The 23,538-nt window shown below is 35.2% G+C and overlaps 1 protein-coding gene across 2 annotated transcripts in view; it reads left to right on the top strand.

The window, feature by feature from the left end:
- Nucleotides 1-23,538, top strand: part of MSRB3 (methionine sulfoxide reductase B3) — a 150,908-nt gene that overhangs the window by 69,472 nt on the left and 57,898 nt on the right. For both annotated transcript variants that reach the window (XM_010994208.3, XM_064491734.1), the window contains exon 5: nt 6,022-6,050. In XM_010994208.3, the coding sequence (XP_010992510.1) occupies nt 6,022-6,050 (29 nt within the window). The remainder of the gene's footprint in view (nt 1-6,021; nt 6,051-23,538) is intronic.

Below are 23,538 nucleotides of genomic sequence, written 5' to 3'. Positions count from 1 at the left end.
GACCCGGGACTGGGCTCTGATCTGTCTGTCTTGGTTGGCTGCCTTTTCCATGACTGTTACCTCAGTATTAAGTGCTTCATAGACCACATCACTACCGTATAAAGTCGCCAGCTTATCAGGGTGACAGTGTTCCCAGTGGAAGTGCTAGGGCCTGGTTAAAAGGAAAGACAAAAACAGCCCCAGCGGAAGCAGAATTGTGCCGTGGGGAGCAGGAATTCCCACAGGCGTGCCATCTGCAGTGCACTGCAGTGCTCGGTGAAAGGGCGTCAGTGACTGAAGACGAGGAATTGTAGCTGTGTCGTGGCGACTGGATCTGCAGTTCTCGTTAACAGGCTCACATCAGGTATCTTCAAGCAACGCAGGAAGGACTTTGCTGCTCTTCTGCTCATAATTATCTTGATTTCTAACTTTCTGCTTTTTAAATTTATATTTTTAAGTTAAAAAAATTAAGCATGCCATTAATGGGCACATTTTACTTGTCTTTTTTTTTTCATATTTAGTTGTAGCTAACATGACTTTAAATATTTAAATTCATTTTGTTTTCTTTCTGCATATTTTTCTGTCTTTTGTATTTATAACATCATTATCATCAAAATATAAAATAGAGACCCAAGTTTTAAACACAGTTAATAGATACTTTGTAACCTAGTACTGCTATGGTAACAGTATCAGTTAGAATGTGTTGGGTTATAAGTAACAGAAATGCCCGGGTAAAAGTGGCCCACCAAAGTCAGACTCGACTCTCTGACTCAGCGAGAACTCTAGAGAAAGGCTGTTCTGGAATTAGAATGATGTCAGGGTTCTGGGTTGGCATTTCTGTGGTTCTCTTGGCCTTCTCATGTTTACAAGATGGCTTCAGCAGTTCTAAACATCATACCCTTCCATGGTAACTTCAAAGGCAGGAAACAGAGAGAGTGTAGGAAAAGGGCCTTCTCCCTAAATCCCCCCTGTCCTTTTCATGAAGATAAACCTTTCCAAGAAGTATTCCCAGCGGACTTCCCTGTACCTCTTGCTGCTCAGAACTGGGTTCCATGCCTAGCCTTGACAGAGGAGAACGGGATTGCCACAGTTGACTTAGTCTAACAATGATTCAGTCCTGGGATGGAAACATTTTTAGCACCCTTCAAAAATGGCAATTCTTTTACCAGGGAAAAGGGAGACTGGCCATTATATGCACAACAGATAGTGTCTGCCACAATTATTGAACTCTTTTAGAGTGATCAGATGACCACATGAACAACTGTAGAAAGAATTGCAACTCTGATGAGGACAAAGGAGTGACTCGTGCTATAAAAGGATAAACTAAAGGGATATAATCTAGTCTGGCCACACTTCTTCAAAGAATTGATAATTAAGCTAATACATGGAGTAAGTTTTCGAAGTGACGTAAGCAAAGGGGAAAAGGGATACTGATGTGGGTGAGGGGGAGGAGGAGGGAGCGTTCCAAGGAAAGGAGGCGTATTATGTTTATGTGACTGAAAGAAGGCGCATACATTTTCACTGCTATTATTACTAGCGTCTGGTCTGATGAAAGCCTTTGAATTACTTTTAGGGGTAAGAAGAAATTCTTAGGCTCGTAAGTAGGATCCTGACACATTGGGATTTCTGAAAAATTTGCATGCTGTCTGGGGGACAGCAGGACAGGTACTCTGACTTGGACAGTCCTAGAAGTCCTTGGCACGGAGTTGCCATACCTAATGCACTAGTAGGCAAAAATCAGTCTGCCACTCCTGCTCCTTCCCTCTAGTGAGTTTTTGCAGTCACAGTCTTTAGTTGACATATATTAAGAATAATAAGAACAGCACCCTCACTCTTCTACATGTTGTCTGAAATCTTTTGGGCATTGACTTCATTAACCTGTAGTTCATACTTACATGGTTCCCATTTTAAAATTTCCAATACAGTTGAAATTAAGTAAAAAGCAATGATCTCTGAGGTTTTGTGGTTTCCTCATAAGAGACAATAAAATTTTAAAAGTAATAAAATAAATTTTAAAATTTCAATACACATAGAACTTTCATGGACACTGGGTTGTTTCCTGTAAATAGAAAGCAGTAGTTTTATAAATTTGTTCAGGACCATAGAACTCTAACCAATGACTAAATCTGCCCTCTTTTGAAAACTTGCAACTTTATTATCAAAAGAATGCATGTGCTGTATATTTTAATTATTTAAAAAGTAATAATGGTACTTAAGCTTTCCTAGCATTTACCCTCTATGGTTTTAAAATTCATAAAATCTTTTCAGGTTTAGAAATTTGGAAATTTTAGTTCAAGCCTTTTTTAATGTGGCACTAATAGCACAACCTGCCGTGAGAAGACTCCAGAATAATAGTGGCTTAAACGCGGTGGCAGTTTGGGATTGATATGGTGCTTCTAGAGTGTGCACCATCAGCCCGGGCGGTGGCCACAGGCGGGTGCTCTACTGTCAGCTTTTCTCTCATGATCTCAGAATGGCTGTTTCGGATCCTGGAATCACACCTACATTCCAGCCAGTGGGAGGAACGGGAGGGGGTGCAGTCATTCCCTTTGAGGGCGTAACTCATAACATTTCTGCTTATGTCCTTCTGGCAAGGACTTAGTCACATGGTCAAAACTGGCTACAAGAGGTGGGAAATATTGTGGAAAAACTGTCTTACCTGGGTAGCCATGGGCCCACCTAAAACTCAAAGATTCTATTTCCAAAAAGAAAAAAAAAGGGAGAATGGACACTGGAAGACAGTTACATTCTGTGCTGTATTCACCGTCACCAGTGACAGCTAGGCCAAGTGGGGGGAGAGGGGAGGAGGTTCCCTCGGCCCTCTCTTGCATGGCTCTGGAATCCATAAGAGAAACGCCGTCTTTCTTTTCTTCTTTACTTGGGGAAGGGCTCTTTCATTTCTGCCAGAGGCCCTGCACTCCTACCCATCACCACTTCCCTTTCCCCACCAGCCAGGCACCCGGTTTCTAAGGACATCTAGACAATGCCACTCTGGCCCAAGGGGCAACTTCTGGCTTCTAGGTGCTCCCAGCTCCCCACTCTCACAGGACGATTTGAATTAAGAATTCTCTGAGCAGGAGCGGGGAGAGTATAGCTCAAGTGGTAGAGTTCAGGCTTAGCCTGCGTGAAGTCCTGGGTTCAATCCCCAGTACCTCCTCCAAAAATAAACAAATAAATAAACCTAATTACCCCCCACACCCAAATTAAAACAAATAAATAAAGAAAAATTAAGAATTCTCTGAGCAGGAATGTGGAAGCGTAGGAAAACATCTTGTTCTACCCACTTTGTTTCCCTTGGCTTCTGCCCTCAGGTCCAAGCTCCCTCCTTCAAGTAACAGCCTTTGATCACCCCTTGGGCTGGAGGTACACATACTAGGAGCACAACCTGACCGGAAGAAAGGTCCACACAGGCTGAGGAAGCCAGCTCAGGGCCATTTGGGTAGCAAATGCTGAGGACCTTGGTACTTGGAGTTTCAACAGGAAGGGAGGACTCCTTGCCTGGTGGAGAGGAGGCTACAGCCGGAGGAAGGCCAGAGCAGAGGCGTTTTGCTTACTTGTAAGGACAGTACTGCCCAGTACGCACATGTGTGAACATACACACACTCACAAATGCATGTATATACATCTAAAAGTTGCACAAAACTGCATATACTCTCAATATAGGAGGCATTCTCTCTTCTTTTCCGTTCTATTTCAGTTTTTTAAAAATATTAGTTATAATCCAGTAAGTTAATTTTATAATCCACCAGTGGGTCAGCTTGTGACCTAAATTTGGAAAACTCTGCTCTAGTTATTGAGGTGAGGGTAATGTGATCAGATTAGTGTTTTGGAAACATCTGGCAACTGATTAGATGATGGTCTGGAAGGGAGGGGGGGATACTGATTATGAGATTACTGAGCCAAAGATAGGCATAAAGATGGTAAGGGTGAGGACAGAGAGAAGGGAAAGGAGATAGAATCAGTAGGTCTGGGTGACTAATTAGATATTAGGGGTTAGAAGAAAACTCAAATAATGTCATAATTCCCTACACAATGGAGAATATAGCAGGAGAATTATACTTGAGGGGCAAGAAAATGAATTCAGTTTAGTACATGTGACATTTGAGATCACAGTGTGACATTCAGGTAGTTTTTTAGTTGGAGAGAGGCGTAGAAAGTAGGGACTGTAAAAGGGCTTTTGGATTTAGCATTATTACGTCACTGGTAAAGACTGTGCAAGGACAGGTCTTAGCAGTTCAAAGAGTGAATATGTTGGGAAGTCAGGAAAGGAAGACATGCAATACAGGATATAGTCTATCCTTTCCGTAAACTTGATGGTAAAGCCAGGAAGACAGAGGGATTACAAGAGCAAGGCACAGATTTGAGGGAGGGCTTTTATTTAATTCTGGGGCATTTCTGTGCAGAAGGGAGAAGGAACCTGGGGAGACCCAGATATTGAAAATACAACAGGGAGGAGGAGTAATTGATCCTAGCCTGGTTTCAGGGGAGATGAGAGAATGTATTTTAGGACATAAGTGGAGGGAACCTTAGACAGAAGGAAGAAAACACCTCCTATACAGGTAAGAGGGAAATAAGATGTGTGTTCAGGCAGAAGTTTCCCTTTATAGACATTTGTTGCATACAAGCACCAAGCACTGTGTAGGTGCTGTGGCTGCAGAGGTTAATAAGGCATAGTCTGGTTGGGAAGATGGGCAAGGAAACCAGCAGGATGACATGTGGTTAGGTGTCATTTAGAGTTATGCTCAGGGATGCTGGAGACGAAGAGGGAATGAGACCAGGCTTTCCCAAACAGGGGAGGGCAAAACGTGAAAATGAGTTTGCACCTGAAATAGGAGTCAGGGACCCCTAAGTGAAAGATCGAGATGAGGACTACGGTGGGGCCAGGGCTTGAGACAGATGTGAACTGGGAACACCGTGGCAGATATTGACAACCACAATTGTAATAGTATTTTTTTTTTATGAATATTGACTTAGTTTAAGCATCAGGTGAAACTTTAGTTGGGAATATTTGAGAAAATGAATTTTTATGACAAAGGAAGCTGTTTCTTGCTTGTCCTTCCCCCCTTCCCTCCTTTGATGACTTCTCTTGAAGCTAATTTAGGTAAAGAAAGCCACCGCTTCCAAAAGTGCTTTGGTACCCTGGGATAATTTCAAAGAAATCTCCTTTCCCACTTAGTTAACTACATTTCCCCAGGAAAAAAAAAATCTTCTCTGTCAATGTAACATCCTTTAACAGGACTCCTGCTGGTCGGTTCTTATATCTTGCTGTGGCAGCTGTGAACATATATACTATTGATTGTTAATGTGTGATATAAATCCGACTGGAGCATGCCCACTAATTGGTTTGAGAGCTAGGTATAGACAATGCTGTCTTATAGTAGCTTGTGTAGATAGGCCTAGTCAGAGGGTTAATTCTGCCTGACAGCACATCAGCAGCATCTCGAGAGTAATTACCCCGCAAAAGTTTTCCCACAGCCAGACTGAGAGCTTCAAAGGCTTCTGAATTTACAATCAGCATTAACCTATATCTGAAACATAATGTTCCCACAAGGGCTCAGATCTTTTTTTTTTCTCCTTCTTATTAAACGTATGGGGTTACTAGGTTCATTTACTCTGTGAAGAACTTAGTGAAAAATTACTTGGTGTTGAATAATTGAAAATCTTTAATAATAAGTAAAGAGGATAATTTTAAATTTGAGTTTTTTATTGCTTGATTATATTACTGAAACAAGTTAATCTGTAAAGACTGGGTGCTTTTTTAAAAAACCGTAATTTATCCTCTCTCTCAAAAACAATAAAAAAAAGTTAATATCTTTTCCATACTGTGCTATCTCTATGGATATGTACATGTTTAGAGGACCTAGGGTTATGCATACATTTAAAATGGTTAAAATAAATATGGATTTACATTTTAAAAAGCTATTTTACTTGTTGTCCAATGTACTGAAATCTACTAACCATTGCTTCTTTTCTCCCTCATAAAATAACAGTATTACATAACAAGCAGTTTTTATATTGTAAAAAATTTCTTTCCCTTTGCAGGTCAGAAACCAAATTTGACTCTGGTTCAGGTATGTTTACATTAATAATGTTATTCTGAGTATATTTTATTTACATTATTCTCTGAGGAGTAATTCATCAGATCAAGAACCATTTTGATTTTAAACAGACTAGGCAGTTTCTTTTCAAAACATGAACCCCACCTCAAAGCAGGGCTATTGGCTGTTTGGAATCATAACTTGAGATGTTCACTTTGGGATTCTCGATAGTTCTGAAATAAGTATTAAATGCCGTGTATCTGCAGAGTTTCATTTTAAATGCAGAGGTGGGGGTTGTACATACTCATGCTAAAAATAGAATATTGTTCTCCTAGTAGACAAAAAGCATCCTGAATAATATGAAGATTCTTTGCAAGTGACTTGTCACCAACAGTTTTAGCTAATAGAAATAGAAATTTGTCTATGACTTACTAGTTTTTAAAAATTTGTTTTGTTGGGAAGGAGGGTAGTGGAAATTGAAGGTCACCTTGAGCCATTATGTCGTATCTATCAGGACAAAATTTACATTCTCACAAACAGTGGCCTATCAGCCTCATTAGGTGTTCTCTTCTCATTAAGCATGAATGTGGCCATATAATCCTTACATTTGACTGTGTCTTTACGTCACTTGCTAAGATTTCCGTGCTTCCGAATTTCTGATGGTGTTTACAATTAAAGCACAAAAATTGCCTTGTGTTCAACACAAAGGAATTATGCCCTTTAGTGAACTGTTGATCGATAAATAAACATTAATTTTCAATTCCAGGAGAAAATAATTTGCAGTAAAATATATAACTTACTGAATTTAAAAGTAACATTCTTACTCTGGTTTGAATTTCACTGTTTTGACTTTTTAAAAAGTTTTTATTATGTTTACAAAGGAACTAAGGACTATATATTCTTTTTGATAGTGGTGTTCAGGAACTAACATGCTTTTCTTCTTCAAAAACTTTATCTTTCTTTTAGTGTATAGTTTTATGAATTTCCCCAACTTGGTGAGACCCTTTAAATATGAAATCTGTACATTTGAGTTAAAAATTTCACCTAATTTGAGAACTGTGATCCCAGAAATCTTTCCATCCTGTGTGTTCTTGGGCTTCTGAATCACATGTGACAATGATAGCATAAGATAAACTTTTCTGGTTTATAATATTGACTATATGAAGACTAAAGGCATGATGGCATTGTATCAACTATTTGTCTTTTTAATTGACTCATTGGGGGTGACTCAAAATAGGGTAAAAAGTCTGTCATTAATAGTAAAAATCTTTAATATAATAAAAGATAAATGAGTAAAATTGATAGAGAATGAATTTGTACATAAAAGTTGCTTATCTTTTTTTTATACCAGTCAATCACCAAATACTTACTAAAAATCCACTTTGTTATGATCTAATTCCTTAAACATCAAGTCAAAAACTGATTTTAGGCTACAAGATCTGGAATATAGCTTTTAAGAATGAAAAAGTCCGCTAGGTTCATTTTGAAGGTAAAACCTGGAAATAGTGTATAAGACTGAAATATTAGGCTGCTATTGTCAAAGTTAGAAAATTTATGTTAAATTCACAAATCCAAGTTAGAGTGTGCTGCTAAATTCTTGCAGTGAAGGTTAGTATTTGTCATGAAAATAGTTATAACATCTGTACAGGCACACATCTTTCACTCTTGTGACCAAAGATTTTGCTCATGATTCTTATTTTTTCCAAGCCCTAATTTTAAAAAATGTCTTCCATGGACAACATCTGCGTGTCTTTGAAAACTACAATGTTTTGTGCTCTGAAAAATCTTACGGGGAATACTGATTAAAAGTTTATTTATTCTTTTAATTTTGATTCTAAATATGTTGTGGAAAGAATTCAGATGGTTTCAAATTAAGCATCAGGTAATTCTTTTTTCTTACAAATTCTTTAAGCTTAATATCAAATGAGGGACTCATGACAAAGGAAGCTAGAAATGTATTCTTTAGCATTCTGCATCATGCAAATTTGGGTTAGAAGTAAGGTAGCATATTGGAACAATTAAATGTATGACTTTAATAGGTTCAGATTCTGCATTGTTCATCAAATACAGAAAGTAAATGAGCTCTGTTTAATGTTGTATACAGCTGTAACAGTGTTCCTGACAAAGTAAGATATTTAGATGAAGAGGCTGAACTTACTAAGAAAAAAAAAAAAACCTTAAAAAATAAATACTATGGTTGATGACTAGCCATAAAGGAAAGATTTTCAAAGTAAATTTGTGTGTGTATTTTCAAGTAAAGAACCCAACTTATGCAGAGTTTATTGCACATTTGCAGTTTGTGTAAATGAATTTCAGGCTGTGGAGTGGGATTCAGGAGGAAGGAAGGAAAATTTTCATTGTCAGCACATGGTACAAAATGTCAGCTATTGAATATAGACCAAAATGATCAACCTAGAAAGTAATTTAATTTTTTTCTTATCAGTTGTATAAATTTTTTTCTACAAAAGCAAATCCACAACTTCCTGGCATTTTTTTTTAAGGTTAAAAAAAATTTTTATGATGGAAAGTTTCAATTATATTTAAAAGTAGAGGGTAATGAATAATGAGCAGGCACACATCCATCATCTAGATTTTGCTGTTGTCAATAATTTGCCATTTGTTTCACTTTTCTTTTTTTCTTGAATTATCTTAAAGTGAAATACGTTTCATGTGGTTTTTAAAAACCTGAAAATTGTAGATTGTCTTGACTTACTGAAAGAAGTTAATTAATTTTTTTGAGGTTTTCATTTATCTCAGAAATTTGGGTCATGTACAAATTCTTACAGAAAGGATCTTGACACTTACCCTGTCTACATTCAGTTAGAGACGTTGAAAGTTCTGTTTGTGTGGTGAAGGTTAAGAAAACCTTTAACTAGAAGACAGAGGTGCTGAATTAATTCTGATCTGAGAACTCCAGAAATGTGCTATTCTCAAGACTGATTTGATGAAAGCTTTAGCTGCCATCTAGCTGTGTCCTCTATGTACTGAGTTATGTACTGATTAAGCTCCGTTTCTGTTGATTTATAACTCAGTCACTAAAGTTTTCTCTTTCCTCATTGAGAACAGTCAGCCTACCTTCTTTCTAAGGAGTTTTAAGGGTTCCATTTTAATACTGTTTCCTAGTTGATGTACTAATGTTGCTTGCCTATGATCCTGTGTAGTTGGTGATTTTACTAATAGAGTAAAACAGACTTCCTTTTATATTCAGAAGTAGCAAGAAGCTGTGCTCTTCTCCTCACCTCCCAAGAAGGGAAGTTAGTTGATGCTGGAGGAAGCAGAGCATTGAGCTTAATGTAGTGATTAAACATGAAAGCCATATATCAAATCTCAGGAGAAACATGCTTTTGAAAGAGGCAGAGAACTGTGGAGCATATTGCATGATAGGCTATGTAAACAGAGCCTTGGAGGTCAGTGTGTGGATGCAAACCAATTAAATAAAGAACTTACTGGCTTTGCTTTCTATCATCTGGATGGGGAGGATCACAAGTTAACATGCTCAGGGCTGAAGTGTAAACTTTGCTTGAATAAGCTAGGCACCTTTCGAAACTTCATTAACTCTTTCAATTCACTGCCGAGGTTGGCTGGGTTTTGTTTTGTATGTGCTGTTGTTGTTTTTAGTTTAACCAAAGTCCTTAGGAAATTTAAAACAAAACCTAAAATTTATACTCTCTTTGCCTTCCGTACACACCCATCAGCAAAGGTGCTAGTGATGAGTAGAAAGGAAGACAAAGCAGAGAATGAGCTGCTGAGCAGACAAGCGTTGGCTGTGCAATCAGATTTCAAGGACGTGCACATGTCTTTTAAAACAACTCACTTGGAAAAGCAAAGCTCTTGCAGAATAACTGAAAAAAGATGTTTTTCTCGTCTCCTGAATTCTGGATATGAGGAAAAGATATAGTTGGAATTTACTAGACACTACATAACATCAGGATATTGTTATTTTTGTTCTATTAAAATAGGATAGTTTTCTGACCGAGAAAAACATGAAGCCTAAGTTAAAAACTGTACGTTAAGATCTGCCTACAGTGTATTCTGTGGTCCTAAACTTCGCAGGCGATGTTCAGGTGAGAAAATGAAATATCAAGTTAAATGGTATAGTTTCATGGCCCATAAACATTCAAAACAAAGATTTTTTTCTTTTTCCTGTAGAGTTACATTGGCTGAGAAAGTGAATAAGCTTATGTTTACTGCGTGTTGATTCTGGGCTGCTTGGATTAGCAATGCTAAGGAAATGGGCTTAGAGAACACAGCAACTCAAAGGTATAAGATTTCATGAAAGCAAATTATGGAGGATTAAGAAACCTAATGAGGATGGTTTAGTGTGGAGAGTGGAGGAGAAAGCTCACTATTAAATAAAGCGCAAGAGTGTACAAGGTTAGGAGATCCTAAAAGACACGATGATAAAAGGCACAACAGAATATAATTATCCTGAAGGAAAAAAAAAAACAACCCTCAAAAACTCCAAGGAACAAAAAGCAGCTAGTGTCGCTTTTGAGATCTGTAGTTAAAAAGGAATCTACACCAGGGTAAGGAAATCAAAGAATATAATCAGTTAAAGCTTGAGGCAAAAAAATATGGGCGGTGAAAAATAGAGTGGGCTGTTAATAGTGGTCACTAAGTTGCAGGAAAATGAGGAATTTGAATACAGTAGAACTAGAGTTTTGAAAGCTTATTAGCAAATGAGACAATCTGCCTAACCTAGTAAGCCTTTCTCAAGAAATATTAATAAGGAAAACATTTGTAGATCTTGTGAGAATATGTTGACAATACCTTTAACTGCTAAAAATCAATTTTGTTATTTTAAATTTCTTATTTTTGAAGGTCTCATAACAATAAAGGACCAGGAAATAAAATATAAATCTCTGTAAGAATATTGACATCTATCTTTGGGCATCATTCATTAATAAGAAAAATATTGACTATTCATCTGTTTATTCATCAGACATGTTTATTAGGCATTCTGTGTACCACAGGCTGAGGCTGCAGCTGTGAAGAGAGTGGGTACAATTCCTTCTCATGGACTCTTACAGCTGGTTGGTCTATTACACAAATTCACATGGATTTCTTCACATTATTTAGCTGAGAAGGGCCAACAAGGGCAAATTTAGATCCAGATGGTGAATTAAAGAACTCTTGACATTTAAATATAAGTTAATATATTTTAAGTTTTGACAAATTCACCTTTCTTTACTTTATTCAAACAATATCACTCTGTTTTCCACTTTTAAGAGATTTTTAGGAGAACAGCCTAATAATGCTAATGGCTGGTGTGTAGTTTTGCTATAGCTTTTGGTGAGGATTGACATTTCACATTTGATTGTCATTAAGAGAGATAAACTTAGAAGAGAACAGTGACAAGTGTTTGTGGATACTGTCCTCTTCTTCACTTTTATTTATTTTTTTAAATTCATTCTTTCACCAGATCCTCTTCAAGGTTTGTCTGGAAAATCAGGCAGCCTTCTCTATAACAATCTTATGGGGTTGTGTAGAAGCAAGTAGAGGGGACATAGCCCTTCATCTCCTTTTATAAACTAAAGACCGGAAGCAGCAAGGCATAGTGGCTAAGTGCTGAGGTGCTGGATCAGATAGATCTGAATGAAATTTCTCCTTTCTTCTAATAATTTTCAATTGGTTTTCTTGTATTTCATGTGTATCATTATGTTATATACTTGAATTTTGTCTTTTCTTTCCTTCTTATTTAGAATTAAAGTATTTAAAACTATAAATTTCCTTCATTAAAGCCTTAGTGAATCCCAGAAATTTTTTATATTATAATATTGCAATTATATTGTAATGGTTGCAATTTTGATTTTCTTTTGGACACACTGATTATTTAGGGAAGTGTTTTTAAATTTCCAAATTTTCTACTTGCTACTTTTATTAGTAATTTTGTTAGTAGTTTGGTGGTCAGAGAATGTCACCTTACTACTTTTTAGCTACTCTGTTGTTTAGTACTTAGTAAAGTTTCATTTTGAGGCCCAGTTTGTATTGAATTTTTATAACTCTTCTGTGGGTAATTTGAAACCTGTGGGTACTCTACAACGTAAAGGGTTTGACGCATACTTACTAGATCAACCTGATTGATTATTTTTATCATTTGTTTGGCTTTTATTTTATCTGACAAGGGCTTTGAGAGACAGTTTGCCATTCAGCATTTTTTTTCCCCCTGAACTCTTCCTCTTCAGACACCGCCACCCCTGTGCTGTCAGCTCCGCGTAACTTAGGTATCCTGGCGCTAGTCGTCTTGCTCGGGTCATGGATTGCACTTGTCTCCCTGTGGAGGACAGTATTCCAAAGTAGCGCTCATGGAAGTGAAGGCTACTCTAATTAGGAAATTAATTTATTAAATCTGATTATGTTATTCCAAATTTATATGTGAAGCAAGAGGTTGTTTTACCACTTGTAAATACCAGTGCTTTCCCCTTCTCTCTTGCCCTCATCACCACCCCAGAGCTTTACAAGGAAAGAGGCTCTGATTCATTATATGATGCAAACCTTTGTTTTCTCTGCTTAGCATCCTCTCCTTCTCCTCCATCTGTCTGGCAAGGTTCCATTTATCTTCTAAGGCTTAGCTCAAGCATTGCCCCCTTAGTTAAATATAGTTTTCCTTAACACTTTCCCAGGAGTTAGAGACCCCTTCCTCTGTGCAAACATTAGATCTTGTACTTACATTTACTATAGCATTTATTATCTGCTGTAATTATTTGTGTGGATCTCTTCTTTCTCTCCAAGTCTGGGTTTCTTGAAGGCAAGAATTGTGTCTTATTCATACCTTTGTAACTTTGGTATCTGGTATGAAATAGTCCATAAACAAAAATTCACTGAAGTTGGGAATCTTTGTTCTGTTCTCTGATTGTGTTTGAAGTGCTTAACTAACGACCAAAGATTTATACTTCCCTTTCGTAGCGTAGGACTGTTGCTGGGAAGTGGCTACTCAGCCAGAGATGACAATTTCCAGCCCCTTTGCATCTGTGTGGGGACATATGACTAATTCTCCCAGTGGAGTACGTGTCATTTCTGGGCTGAGAGGATTAGGTATCCAATACACTTTCGCACATCTCACTTTCCCTTCTGAGATTACATCAAGGTAAATGTTGAACATAATGGCATCACAATATGGAAGGAGCCTAGGTTCCTGAGTCATACTTGGAAGAGATCCACTCTGGAGAGCTCTTCATCCAAGAACATCTTCACTGGCCTTTAGGTAGAGGGAAATAAACTTTTATCGTAATAAGCCACCAAGACTTTGCATTGTTTATTATGGCAGCCAGTGTCACACACTCTGACTAGCCCAGCGTCTAGCATATTCCCTGGCAGATAGTGGGTACTTTTTGATTATTGTTGGATAAATTGTAAAATTAATGGCTAAGGATTATGTTATCTAACCTAAAGATGGTCCTTTAAACTACGAGTAGGGTGTTACTATGTTCTATATGATCACTGGACCTGTCAGTGATTGTCACAATAACAAAGTGTAAAAGGACACCTTAAAAAGCAGTGAATTAAAATGACAGTAATTTTTTTGTGCTCACATGTCCATGGGTTGGGTCGGGGTTGGTTGACATAAGCTAGTCATGGATTGGGTTCAGTTCTTGTCATTGATGATAAAAGAGAAGAGGGCAAGCCCAACTACACAAATACATTTCAAACCTCTGTTTGCATCAGATCTTCTAGCAGACCATTGGCCAAGCCAGTTACATGTCCAAGCCCAAAGTGAAAGAGTTAGAAAGAACTCCGTGCGTCCCACTTGTCTGGTAGATGTAAGTACCCTCTCTTCCCTCTAGTGGGCAGAGCTGCCGAGCCACATTGCAAAGGCGAGAGGAATAGGAGCCAATAATTGAATCTATGACATTAGAACATTATGTATCTTAGATCAATTATTTAGTAAAAACATTATTTGTAGAAATAGAAATAACCACATTATTTGGTAACCTAACTTCAGATGTGATATTAATGGATATATGATGATGAAAATATTTGTATAATACTTCACCATTTGAAAGTGTTTTAATTAATCTTATCAAGTTTGAGACTCACAAAAATCTTCAGAAGATACACAGGGATATTTTTACCAGTGAAGGAATTCAGATACAGAAAGGTTAAGTGACTTGCTTAACGCCGTAAGACTAGTAAATGGCCAATCTAGGACTGGACTTCAGATCTCCAAGTCACAAAGAATGTGTCTTTTTTATTATATCATGAGATAGTTATTTTAATGAGCAATTTTTATTTTAATGTTTCTATTATTAGCTTTTAATTTTTGTATAACTGCTATGGTTAGTAACTGTTATATACTATACATTATAAAGTTTAATCTTTTCTCAAATTAAACATAATAATATGATTATAAATGTACCTTAAAAATATCAAGTATAGTACAGATTTATAAATGATTACAATGTGGCCATTAGTAGGCCATGGACAAGGTTGCTGGCAGTTTCCAAGAGGCCTGAAAAGATAGTATCAATTGCCTTGGTGATTTTTCTGTGTTCTAGTATCTGGTTTTAAACTTTCAGGCTCAGTGAGGTTTAGTTTTTTTTTTTTTGCAAGGGGGAGGTAATTAGTTAAACTTTCAGGCTCAGGAACCAAGATGTTTCAGCATTTCTCAGGGATGGACTCATGTTGACAAACCCAGAAGACTGATGGATAAAGCTAGAATGCCAGTGTATTTGTTTACAGTGAGAAATATAATTTTCATATGGCTCAGAATACTTACATCTGCATGATTATGTTGCTGAGTCCAAACATGTTCTGCTCACCGCATGACAGGCCAATGAATTGGGAGATGAGGTGTTGGGACAAGGAATAACGACTTTATTAGGAAAGCCGGCAGACCGAGAGGATGGCAGACTAATGTCTTGGAGAACCATCCTGCTCTAGTCAGAATACAGGCTCCTTTTATATAAAAAATAAGGGAGGGGGAGGGAAAATGAGGGAGGGGTGTGGTTGGTTGTTGTAATCCTCTTGCTGCAGGCATTCTTTGTTCTTGCAACCGTCCCCGTGGGCTAGGTCATGGTGTCCCTGTAAACCTCCAACAAAACAAAGGTTCTTCTCTACTACAATTAGTGTCTCCATTTTCTGTAAGTAGTTAAGCTATATGACTCACAAAATCAGCATAAGAACTCATTTTATCAATTTGCCAAAATAAATCATTCATGTTAGGACTGAGATTTCCTTACTGTTGTATGACCCTGTGTTACCCTTCCCTACTGTATTATCACCCTGAAGGCAGACCTACATGGGGAGTCAGAGCATATCCAGAAAGTTGCTCTGTTGAGCACAGGATAAGAGCAAAGGAAAACAAACAAATTAAATGTTTAACCTTTTGAGTTTAAGTTAACTTGAATTGTCTGTCTCAAAATAGGGATGGTCCTGGCCATTGAGCCCTTATATAACTTAACATTCATTGTCTTCAACTTCATCCACCCAGTCCCTTATCCATCTTTATAAAAGACAGTTTTGCCATTAGACCTGGAAAACATACTACAAGTCTAATACTTAAGATTTTGTTTCCAAGTTCTTGGATCAGGAGACCATGTGTAGCAACTTTAGAACTTAAAATTTACAATTTAAGTGTTTCTTAGCTATCGAATCACATATTAAAATTTTAAAGATTTAATATACCACTTCAGCATACCAAAATTATATATATAGAACAAGGTCAATGTATAGATCAAGACAACAAACATTTCCATTACCTTAAAATGTTCCTGCATATTTTCCTTCAGTCAGTCCTTCCCAGAGGCAACCGCTATTCTGACCTCAGTCACTATTGATTAGATTACTCTGTTCTCAAACTTTGTATAAGAGCCATACCGTATGTACTCTGTGTGATTTTTTTTGTTCTCTGTAATGTTTCTGGGGTTTATTTGTGTTATTTGTAAGTACCTGGACTTACTGCTGGGTAGTCTAAGTTGGGGTGCATATTTTGGTCCAGTTCTGGCTCCCATTCATGCAGTTGTGTTATACTGAGTAGTCTCTGTTTCTACCATTCTCAGACCCAGCATGCTGTTGTTAATACACTGAGCCAGTATGTAGATATTTTCACTTGGATTCTGCATGATCAGTCAAACTACATGTGCATGTAGAGCACTTACTCGACTTAAGATATGGTGGAGGGTACACAAGTATGACACAGTTCCTGCCCCCATGGAGTCTGTAATCTAATAGGAGAGATGTGATATATATACACACACATTAAGACATCTGTGAGTGCAGGACAATATAAGTAGTTCCAGTAATGCAGTCCTGGTGGAATTTCAAAGAAGAGGGATTACTGTGGGCTATGGTGATTGATTAAGGAGATTCCTTGGTGGAGGTAGAATGTGGATCTTCAAGGGTAGAGTTTGGATAGATGTAAAGAGGGAGATCATTTTAAATAGAGAACCAATTAAAGTCAGGGACAGAGGCAAAGGTGCAAAATATATTTGAGGGACAATAAGTAAAACAACTTGCCAGAACTGTAGGATTTTTGCTGGGCACTAATTGCATGGCTGGGAGTCTATTAGAGACCCCAGGTTAAAGAATTTGGACCTAACTGTGTGGTTAATAATGACAGTAACAATTATTAACATTGATTTTATGTTACTATGTGACAAGCATTGTACTAAGTGTTTTATATTTACTAATTTATTTAATCAATAAGAACTATACATAATTATTTCCATTTTATAAATGACCAGACAAAGGCACAGATAGGTTGGCTATTTTGCTGGGAGTCATGTAGTCAAATGGCAGAACTGGAATTTGATCTGAAGTAGCCTGATTCTGGAGCCCATAGTCTGAACCATTATGCAATTTGAAAAAACCTAGAATATGAGTTGATATGATGAAAAAATTGTGAATTTTTACTCATACACACCTTTTACTCATAAACATGACAGTTTTTACTCGTATACATGACATATGTGTCCGTATAGCCACATGTTTGTAGAAATTTTCTCCCCCGGAAAGTAGATTCAGTAGTCTGTTGAGAGATAGATTTTGCAAGTGATGTATAATTTTTGTTTCTAAATGCAGATTATCCCCCCAGCATTAAATCATCTGCTGAAAAAGATATTTATATAGGAGTTCTTGTAAAATCATGATAGATGAAGAATTAACTGGCTCTGGAGAATTGATAATTGTTTTGTTTTGGACCAGTCTGTTATTTTTAATATAGTTCAAAATTAATATAATTTAATTCATTCAGCTTACCATAGTTTCAATGGGAAGCGAAAGTGCTTATGTTATATGGGTAGATATCCATTAGGTGGAATGAATTGGTGTCATCTTCACCTTCTTTGAGGTAATAATGGATTATTTGTCCGTTCATGTTGATTGACATATCTTGCTTATTCCTGGGCAGAAATAAGATACATTCAACTACAAAGTGTAGAAAATTTTGGTGTAAACACATTACTTGGTTACAGGTTTAAGGTTTTTAACATTTTGCTGTGGTATGAAATATTTTATTTAAGGAATAAGTACAGATGTAGTAATAAGCAATCTATCAATTATTTGCTTATTAGATAAAAATTGACATTAAAATAATTTAAAGTGACCATATTTTTTAGTTCTTTCTATGTCTCAGGAATGTTTTGTTCTTGTCTTTTGTATTATAGAATTATGCTATAGGAAAGAACATTTTACAAGAGGTTCTTTTGATTTTTTAATTAATTTTCCTGGATAGGAATCAAAGATGAACAAATTGAAAGTAAATTTTTGCTTGATGACCACTAGTCCTTTAGTGAATTTTCAATATATGTGTTTTAGAGATTCAAATACTGTTCCTTAATTAGAGACTTAAGTGGTCAGATGGCCTATGCTGTATTCAAGTGTTGCTAATTAGTAATCTTCTATTTCAGTTGTACTTTTTTTTTGTTTTTGTTGAAATTAAAGACATTTAATTGATATATATTACAGACATACTTAATCAACATATTTTCACATAATAGCACGTGGTGATGTTTGTTGAATAAGTGATGAGTGAATAAATGATCAGTGGAATGATGTTGAGTTTCACAAAGAAAAGTATTTCACCATTTCCAAAATAATACAGAATATTTCCCACCCATAAAAATCATATCTTCTTAAAAATGTATAAATTACCTTGTATCCAAATCATTCACACTATGGATGGAAGGCCATTATATAGAAAGTGGGAGATGTAAATGACAAAAAAGTTCAATAACAATGAATATATTTAATGCCAGAACATAGCAACACAAAACAACAATGCAAAGATTTAAGTTTTATAACTATCAAAAATAATAAGCGTCAGGCTCTCCAGCCAATCGAAAATAGAGTTTGGAGTATTATTCTAACATTTTAGATTTAAATTTGTTCCTATGCTATAATATCCTATTAAAATTAATTCAGTCTTTCCTATGTTGTTTTATATTAAAGTAAAATATACTTTTACCATTTGAATGAAAGTGACATTGAAACTCATTCAGATGTGATACATTAGAGTTATTGTACGATATTCAAATTTATTGCATTTTGTGGCTTGCTTTATATTAATTTTATCTATATATTAGCCTTTTAAATTATACAGTATGAAAATTTATTCAACGAATTTTTTTTTTTATCGTGACCTATTTTTTTTAGTTAGCAGTATTCCTTACAATATTGTCTAGATGTGTGACTTTTGCTGATTTATTTATCTGGACATTTGTTGATTTTTAAATTCTAGGCAATGTACTAATGTATTTATTCTTCAAGCTATATGATTTTATATATTTTTTAGGATTGTAGAAGAATACTGAATATCTACAACTTAAAGTTGCCTTTAGTTTCAAATATATATGTCAATATATTCAAGAACAAAAATCTTCCCCCAAAATGTAGTTTTAAAATCATGTTAAATTCATTCACGATGAAACACACTTTTTTCCCCCCAAAAGTTTTCTGTATAAAACTAGTATGCATTTCATGTAACCTGAGAATGTTTAAACTGGCAAAAACAATCATGTCAGATATGGAAGAATTGCTTCACAGAACTGCACATTATGATGTTTTGTTAAACTGATATAAATTTTTATGAATGAATGAAATGAATAAAAAGGGAAATTTCAATGTTAAATGAATATCATGTCATCAATTTGGAATTAAGTGTAACCATGTCCAATTCCACAATTGTCTGTTGATTCCACACTCAAGTAAAGCTCTGCATGTTGCCTTGAGCAAGCTATTTGTAAATTATTTCAGAATAATTTAGTGTCTAACAGAAATAACTTTTGGTGTTAGGGTATTCTTACATGACTGTGGTAAGCATGTAGGACAGTCACCTCTTTTTGCTACCCATCTTCTTTTTTTGTAGTTAACAAGGCCAAGGGAGGGAGGCTTTCGATTATTTTGTGCTTATGTGTCTACACATACCTAAGGAAAAAATAATCATAGAGCCCAGTGTCAGTTTAATTATGTAGTTGATTTAACTGTTAATTCAAGCTAGTTATTGTTCACAATATTTTAGTACCGTGAACATCTTGGTGCTATGGGTGACAATAAAATAATGATAAAGAAATATTTTTTTCCCTGAAGTAGGAAATTATATAAATGAACAAAAATGCTTTGTTAGTAGGATTATTTTAAGTTTAAAGATATGCAGCTGAATAACAACTAACTTTATTACTTAATAGATATAACTCTGTGGATTTGGGGGAATGTTTAAAGGCAGCTTAATTATATTCTTACATGTGGTTAATTCTAATCTCTATTCTGTAACCTATTTTTAAGAAAATACTTTTTTAAAGAAAATACTTCTTTATGGTTTTTCAAAATACTTTATTTTGTAGAAGTCCAAAGTATATCATGTTTTAACTATTTTTTTTTCAGTTGTCTTATAGAAATTTCCCAGTTTGAGGAGTAATTAGGTTAATTTTCATCTTTATCTTGTAACCAGTTTGTAAAAAAAAGTAAGGTTTTATATTCTTTCAAAATACTTCAGATTTGTCCATGAGAAACTAAAAGACACTGTTGTGTTACTTTTGTGAGGCTATTGGTAGGAACTTACTTTTCTACTTTATTCTTATTATTGCTAGATTTAGTAATCTTTCTCTTTTGGCATGATTTTTCAAGAAGATCTTTTTCCAGTTCATATGAATTTTGATATATATGATGTGTCATCACAAGTCCTGGGTCTACCTAGCAAAAAGTGAAAGCTTTTCTATGTATCTGTTACCTGCATTTCTCACTAAAAGTCCATGGGATTGCTGTATATGAGATGATCAGAAACAGGAAAGAAAATATTTTACTCTGTTACAAGTAACTTAGCAGGGCAGTCTGGTAAAAATGACATGATTAATGACTGAAGAAGATTAAAATATTTTCACATTCTGTTTTTAATGACTGTTATCTTAAGTTTCTTCTCTAAAATTTGTAACTAGTAAAATATTACAGGAAAAGCATATCATTCATAATCCACTGGAAGTTGTGTTTTACCTTATCAAATTGTGCCTGCTTTTTGGCCAAAACAGAATAAATTAAAAGCAAATTTTAACTAAAATATAGCTTTTGTGCTATTCTTAAACACATTCATTAACATGTTAATATTTGTTAGGTTAGATTCAACATAAAAGAACTAAGGTTGTTTTCATAAGCAGGGTAGCACTCCAGTCAGTATGTAATTATTTATTTACTTATTTAATGTTTTCCTGTTTCAATTTTTTTAGGGGGGAGGAAATTGATTTATTTGTTTGTTTTTAGAGGAGGTACTGGGGACTGAACCCAGGACCTTGTGCATGCTGGGCATGCACTCTACCACTTGAGCTGTACCCTCCCCCAGGTATGTAATTTTTTAAACTTGCATCTAGACCGACCCTCATCATTTGGTAACTAGTCATTTTAGGAAGTTTAACAATAAAGGTTTTCTATGTGTATAAATAGGTGGCAAGTTTAACTATTAGTTTTGGAGTTTTGCCTATTGATTCTGGTTGTTCTGTCTCTTTTATCCGGAGATAATGATGTGTATTCAGCATCTGTCATATTTAAGTAGAGGAAATCTTTTTAATCCCTGATTTTTCTCCTTCACTGAGGTTATGTGTAAATACTACATAAAATGGCAAATGGAAGAAAGTCTGTTTTGTCTAAAGATACCATTCATCTTAAACACAACAGCCTGTCATTGAAAGCGTAGTGATAATGAGTTTTGTTTGGTGGGAGAAGGAGGAGGATGGATAAGACCAAAGCAAAAATACTTTGCAAATTACATGAACTGGTTCTAAATCCCTTTAAAAATTAGATACATTTTTTTTTCTGACTGTGTCTACTTAAGGGAATCATACTACCCTCAGCCCCACACTGTTTCTGTGCTTCTTGATCTTTGTCACCATGGGCATATCATTTTTATGAAAACACGCATTGATTTCTGAGAGACATCTGAAGCTTGTCTCTAATCAAATATCTTACAGCACAGTTGTCTGCAAAACTGTATGTGAATTTATAATTCTATATAGGAAAAGGACTATGTTACTTTATTTTAATTATTTCTAATTCTGAAGCCCCACAAAATGGAATAAAATAACTTTATTTAATTTCCTATGCTGTGAACTCTTTAGTGTCGGAGGCCCTGTTTAATTCCTCTATTATATTTATCCCCAGCACTAAGCATGGTTAGGTCGTAAGTGATGACTAAATACATGTCTACTAAACTAATGCCAGATGAACTATTCTTTAAATTGCTTATATTCACTTAATTACATTTATTATGAAAACTAATGTATTTAGTATTGTTACTGATATCTTTTTTTAAAATTAGATTTATTGTCCTTGTTGTCTTTTTCTTTCCTTTTTTTCTTTTGATTGAATTGATTGAATTTTTGCTCTTTAAAAAAAAAAACTTCTAGTTATAAGCTAATCATACCGTTCCTATTTATTTGTCTACCGGTTAATTCTGAGAAACATGTTTGACCTTATATTTTTTGTTAATGTTGGGAATTAACTAAAATCTATAACGTCCTTCTGCTTCTCCAAATGTAAGAACTTTAGTACTTTTAATTTGTCTCTGACCCCTGTGCCCTTAGGCCACCTCCAATCTGGAATTTTTATAGTACTTTTCATTAGTAATGCCTCGACTTTCATAAAAACCATTTCTTAAGAATCCTATTAAGCTTTCAACCACGTTGTTAACTGCTATTTAGAATTAACTATTTAATATTACCTGTTTATTTACTCATCACTATTTCTTGTGTCATTATCTTTCTTAACATCTATTTTTCATTTTGCTGTAGTACTTCTTTAGGTATTCTTTCAGAAATGGTTATAGATAGCAAACTATATGAGTTACTTTATACATAGGTTATTTGTTTGCACTCCTAATATCAAAAAGGATTCAAGACAGAGGATGAATTGCACATTTTTTCAAGTGTGGAAGTTAGTAAAGAGAACTTCAATGGTTCTGAGATCTTTGCATGTGCTTCCATTAAGAGTGGACTTTCAATTTTTTCTTTCATATGGTAAACATTTTCAGAGGTGTGATTTGAATTTAGTTTATAACTCATTTGCTAACAATTTCCTCTTGGAGGAAAAAAAGGAACTTGTTAGATATCATACTGTTAAAATATGCACTTCACCAGATACTTAATATGCATCCTTTCTATGCAACAAATACCCAGCATTGAAGAGGAGCATATTAAATACAATTCTGGTTTAAATGTATTAAAAATGTACACTTCTCATGTTATAAATTTGGCCTTTATAATTCTTGGATTTTGCTTTAAGACTATTTTAAAATTAAATACATGAAAAGTAAATTTTTAAGATATATTATTATCATCTTTGATCAAATTGGAATACAAGTTGCCCCACTTTTTAAATGTCATTATCCATTTTTGGATACTTAGCTAAATTAACAACATGTTAGAGTAATTCAAGGATGAGAGGATTACACTTTGCTGTTTTTAGTTAACAAAGATCAATGTGGCAAAGACCTTTCATGTCAGTTTTGTTGTAAGTGAAAGAATAGAATTATCTGTTATGCAGATATAGGTGCCTTTCATATAGACTCTATTTTCTGATATTTTCCAATCTTATCTCATTATTTCAGCTTATGGGTTTATTTATGTAAGACTGTTGTAGAGCTAACAGATGATAGGTTTTTGGTAGAATATCAGTATCTCATTTTAAAAGCAAGGGTATAGCTCAGTGGTAGAGAGCATGCCTAGTATGCACAAGGTCCTGGTAAGTTTAATCCCCAGTACCTCCATCAATAAATAAATAAAAAGATAAATAAACAAATAAAAACATTCGGGGAGGTAGTTTGACACAATAAAGAATATAGTTTGAAACTGAATATATTTCAATTTAAAAAAAAGATTACAGTTTGAAAGTGAAGGACAATGAACAAAGGGAAATAAGGGGGAAATTGGGCAATATGAATAAATAAAAACGTAATAAATGAAAATAAAGGGTAAATAGTCCATACATTTTAAAGACTTCTGAGGTTTACTGTGAAATAGCCTTCCAAAAAATGTGCCAGTTTATACTCTCACCAGTTGTATATAGTATTTTTTTCTTTCTGAATACACTGACCAACTCTGAA

The sequence above is a fragment of the Camelus dromedarius genome, chromosome 11 (assembly GCF_036321535.1).
Source record: "Camelus dromedarius isolate mCamDro1 chromosome 11, mCamDro1.pat, whole genome shotgun sequence".
NCBI lineage: Eukaryota > Metazoa > Chordata > Mammalia > Artiodactyla > Camelidae > Camelus > Camelus dromedarius.
The sequence above is the reverse complement of the archived record's forward strand: the minus strand, read 5'-3'. Positions and strand labels throughout refer to the sequence as shown.